This window comes from Parus major, chromosome 27, assembly GCF_001522545.3.
Source record: "Parus major isolate Abel chromosome 27, Parus_major1.1, whole genome shotgun sequence".
NCBI classification, from domain to species: Eukaryota; Metazoa; Chordata; class Aves; order Passeriformes; family Paridae; genus Parus; species Parus major.
The window spans coordinates 911,982-916,051 of NC_031796.1; the positions used below are offsets into that span (position 1 = coordinate 911,982).

At 67.0% G+C, this 4,070-nt stretch overlaps 2 protein-coding genes across 4 annotated transcripts in view; both read left to right on the top strand.

Moving 5' to 3' along the window:
• The window catches only part of STARD3 (StAR related lipid transfer domain containing 3), a 20,259-nt gene extending 18,331 nt beyond the window's left edge, over window positions 1-1,928 (top strand). For all 3 annotated transcript variants that reach the window (XM_015651409.2, XM_033520037.1, XM_015651410.3), the window contains exon 15: window positions 1,256-1,928. In XM_015651409.2, the coding sequence (XP_015506895.1) occupies window positions 1,256-1,360 (105 nt within the window). In that variant the 3' untranslated portion in view covers window positions 1,361-1,928. The remainder of the gene's footprint in view (window positions 1-1,255) is intronic.
• A 986-nt stretch (window positions 1,929-2,914) lies between these two features.
• Window positions 2,915-4,064, top strand: TCAP (titin-cap). Its single transcript, XM_015651261.1, has 2 exons — window positions 2,915-3,070; window positions 3,792-4,064. Exons 1-2 carry the CDS (start codon window positions 2,925-2,927, stop codon window positions 4,045-4,047), a joined length of 402 nt encoding a protein of 133 aa, XP_015506747.1. The 5' UTR covers window positions 2,915-2,924; the 3' UTR covers window positions 4,048-4,064.
• The last annotated feature ends 6 nt before the right edge of the window (window positions 4,065-4,070 follow it).

Here is a 4,070-nt window from a genome sequence, read left to right on the forward strand (position 1 = left end):
ACGCTTCGGGAAAGCTTTGGGGAAGCGCCGGGAGCGGGATGGAGCAGAGCGTGCCCTTCCCGGTGTGCCAGGGATGTGTTTTCCTGTTGTGGATCTGGCACCCATCGCGGGCAGGTTTTGGGTAACAAACCCCCCGTGGTGGGCTCGGAAAGAAAAGAGGTTTCTTGTTCTTCCCGGGCCCGGCGCCGCCTCTGCCGTGGAAGGAATGCCGAGCTATTAATAACCCCCAAGTGCTCCCACCGCCTTCCCCAGGGGCTCTGCCAGCGCCCAGAGCCCCTCGGCAGCTCCTCGCTCTTCCCTTTGGCCCTGGACGGGTATTTATAGCCCATGGCTCATCCCTTCCTGCTCCTTGGGGGAGGGAGGATTCCGCACGTGTGTGTGTGTGTGTGTGTGTTTGGGTCCGGGCTGAAACGGCCCCGGGAGCCGCGGCCTCCAACTTTTCCTGCCCCTGTGCCCGAGGGAAAACCCACTCCAGGAAAAGATGTGTGCTGGACCACCCCAGTCCCGGGGGAGGAGAGTGTCCTGTGCCTGCCTGACCCTGGGGATAGCTGGCCACTCATCCCTCCGTGCCTCCGGAGCCGTTCCCAGCCCTGCCTCAGCTCCCTCCCCCCCCGAGACAAGGATTATTATTTTTTCATGGATCTCCCACCACAGAGCCGAGGCCGAGGCGGGTGGGGGGTGAGTCGTGCAGGGCTTTTTTAGAGAAATCCAACCACGTTGCGGTTCCTCCCCCGGATCGAAGCTCCCCGAGAGCCGCAGCTCCGCGCAGCGGTGCTCCTGCATCCCTGGATCCCTCTGGGGTGGGATGGGATAGGGGCAGACCCCAGCCCCAACCCCCATTCATGGCTTCTGCATCCCTGGGATGGGATGGGGCACAGCCCCCAGCCCTGATTTCTCCAGGGCAGGTTGGGTGCAGCCCCCAGCCCCAAATCCTCGTGTCCTTGGAACACCCTGGAATGGGATGAGACCAACCACCAGCCTCGTTTTTGTGTCCCTGGAACCTTCCAGAATGGGATGGGGGCAGCCCCCAGCCCCAACCCCTCACTGATGTCCCTGGAACCCTCCAGAATGGGATGGGGGCAGCCCCCAGCCCCAACCCCTCACTGATGTCCCTGGAACCCTCCAGAATGGGATGGGGGCAGCCCTGGTTGATGGCCCTGTGTCCTCATCCCTGGAACCTCCCAGGGTGGGATGGGGGCAGCTCCCAGCTCCAAACCGTCCCTCCTGTCCCCGTGTCCCTGTCCTGTGTCCACAGGGTCGCCTGCCCCGCTACCTGATCCACCAGAGCCTGGCTGCCACCATGTTCGAGTTCTCCTTCCACCTGCGCCAGCGCGTGGCCGAGCTCTGCTCCAAGCCCTGAGGACATTCCAGAGCCCTCTGTGCTCTGTGGGGATGGGGACAGGACCCTGCACCCCCCCAGGGAGGGGTCCCCCCGCTGCCAGCCATGGGCTGAAGCCAGGGGGGCTCAGCCCCTCCTCCCACCACGGTTGCCCCCGATGGGGAGCCAGGACCCGACTGTTCCGTGCCAAATCCCTGCCCTGCCCTCCCCGGGGGGCTGGGCCGGCCCCCCCCTCCCCACGGATGAGTTGGGGGGCTCAGCTGGCACCCCCAGATTCCTGTCGCTGCGCCCCAATTCCGTGAGGAAGAGGGGACAGAGGTGGTGGCCGTGTCAGTGAGGGCTCAGCTGAGCCCCGGGCCAGGCTCTGCCCCTCCACCAGCAGCTGAAGTTTGTGGCCCCCCCACAGCCACGGTGACCCCGGGGCTGTGCCCCCCACCCTGGGGACAATACTGGGGACCCCAAAAACCTCCCCTTGGCGCTGGCCGAGCCCCCTCCTTCCCAAACCTGCAGCTCTTGGCGGAGCCAGCGCGGGATTTGCCTTAAGCAGAGACTCGGATCCTTTTTTGGGGGTGTCGTGGGGGGGTGTTGGGGGCGGGGGGCGCGGGGGCGACTGCGGTTTCTCTACCTGTGAGCGCCGTGTGCTGCTCTAAAAACAGCAGCAGCGGCAGCGGCAGCGCGGGGCCGCCCGCACACGGGGGCTGCGCTGCGGGAGGGGGGCACCCACAGCCCCCCCCTCCCCTCCCGGGCTCTCTGCACCCCCCCGAGGGCCTGGGGGGGTCCGGACCACCCCCCCAATCTGTGGGGGCTGAATTAAAGCCTTGCACTGTTTGCAGCTCCGTGTCAGCCGCGTGCCCTTTGTCACCAGGGAATGGAAGGGGTGGGGGCAGGTGTGGGGCTGGGGTCACCCTGAAGACCCCCCCAGCGCCAAAGGGTGGGGGCTCCAGGCTCCTTGTGCCACTGGGTGTGGGTGGCACTGTCCCTCACCCCCTGGTGGCGCCGGCAGCTCCATCACCTGGGGCATTTCTGTCCACACCAGCTGTCCCCAGTGCCCTGGGTTCATCCCCTGGGGTGGGACCCCCATGCCTGGGGACAGCTGGGGGGGCTGGAGCCCCTCGTCCCCTCTGTCCCCAGAGCCCTGCGTCACGGCCACCCGGCTGTTGGCCCTGCAAACAGCCCATTGGGGGTCCCTACAGCCCCACACCCCCGTCCTGGGTGCGGGGGGACACTCTGGGATGGACCCCAGCGTCCCTCTGGGGTCAGCGGCTGCTGTGGGTGGCACTGGGGTGGCACAGAGGTGACACGTGTCACCGCAGCGCTGTTGGGGGACAGGGAAAGGCCAGGCGTGCCCTGGGCGGGTGCCAGGGGGGTCCTGCCGGTGCCAGCACGTTGTTGGCAGGGTCTGCCCCTCATCCCCACGGCCGTGAGAGGGGGGGGGACACACCCGTGTGTGCCACACACGTGTCCGAGGTGCCACCGCCCCCGCTCTCCCCCCTTGGCAGCGCCCGGTGCCAGCGGCGCGTCCCAAAATAGCCCCAGCGGGGCCATAAAAGCGGGGCGGGCTGAGGGGAGGGGGGAAAGCGGCACCATGGTGGGACCTGGCGTGGTGGGGGGCTCCAGGGGGCTGCTCTCGGCTCGCCTGGGCTGCTGTGTCCAAGAGGAGGACGTGGGGCGGAGAGAGACCTTCAGTGCTGAGTGGCTGGACCTGGAGCTCAGCTCCCGGCCCGAGGACGGGTGAGGGGTCCGGGGGGTCTGGGGGGGTCTGGGGGTGCTGGAGGATTGGGGGTTTTGTTGTGGGGATTGGGCTCGTGGGGGGCTCCAAGGGTTCTGGAATGTGGGGTTTCCATGGGGTTGTAGGGAGCTCAAAGCGTCTCAAATCGTGGGGTCCCCGTAGCGTTTTGGGGGGCTCCAAGGGTCCAAAAATACGGGGTTTTCATGGGTTTGTGGGGTGGCTCCAAGGGTTCCAAAATTGGGGTTTTCCATGGGAGTTTGGGGCTGTAGGAGACTCCAAGGGTGCCAGTGGGGTTTTGGGCAGCCTAAGGGTCCCAAACTTGGGTGTTCCCATGGGGTCTTTGGGTTGTGAGGGGGCTCCAAGTGTCCCAAATGATGAAGTTTCCAAGGGGTCTTGGGGCTTTGGGGGTTTCCGAGGGTCCCTGTGGTGTCAGAGAAGCTCCAGGGAGGTGGTGGGGGGGTGTCCAAGAGGGATTGGGAACCACAGGGGTCCCTGTGAGGAAATTGAGTTCTTTATGGGGCTGGGGGAAGCCGGGATTCCACAATGGGCCAGGAGAACACGGGGGTCTCCAGGGGTTCCCATGGGGTGGTCCCCATGGGGCTGAGAGGGTCCATGGGATATGGGAGGGGTCTCCAGTGGTCCTGACGGGGTGGGGTGACCCCCAAAGGGTCAGAGCAGGACACGGGGGTCTCTCCCGCACCCCCACGAGTGCCCGGTGCGCAGGTGGTGCCGGCGGGAGGTGGACACGCAGCGCCGGGAGACGCTGGAGCAGCGCGGGGCCGTGCGGCTGCTGCAGCAGCGCTCGCCCTGGGGGCTGCTGCGGGTGGGGGTCCTGGGGCAGCCCCTGAGCCAGCACCTCCTGCCCTACGCCCGCACCCTCCCCGTGCCCCTCTTCGCCCCCTCAGACCTCCGCGGAGCCAAGGGGGGAATCCCCCGCACCCTCTCCCGCTCCCTCTCCCACGAGGCCCAGCGGGGCTGAGCGCGGCAGAGGGGCCGGGGGAG

Bases quoted from the DNA above. Each gene is read 5' to 3' on its own strand.
- TCAP (XM_015651261.1), top strand. From the start codon at position 2,925: ATGGTGGGACCTGGCGTGGTGGGGGGCTCCAGGGGGCTGCTCTCGGCT. The intron at 3,071-3,791 runs GTGAGGGGTCCG...CCCGGTGCGCAG, and splicing joins AGCTCCCGGCCCGAGGACGG to GTGGTGCCGGCGGGAGGTGG.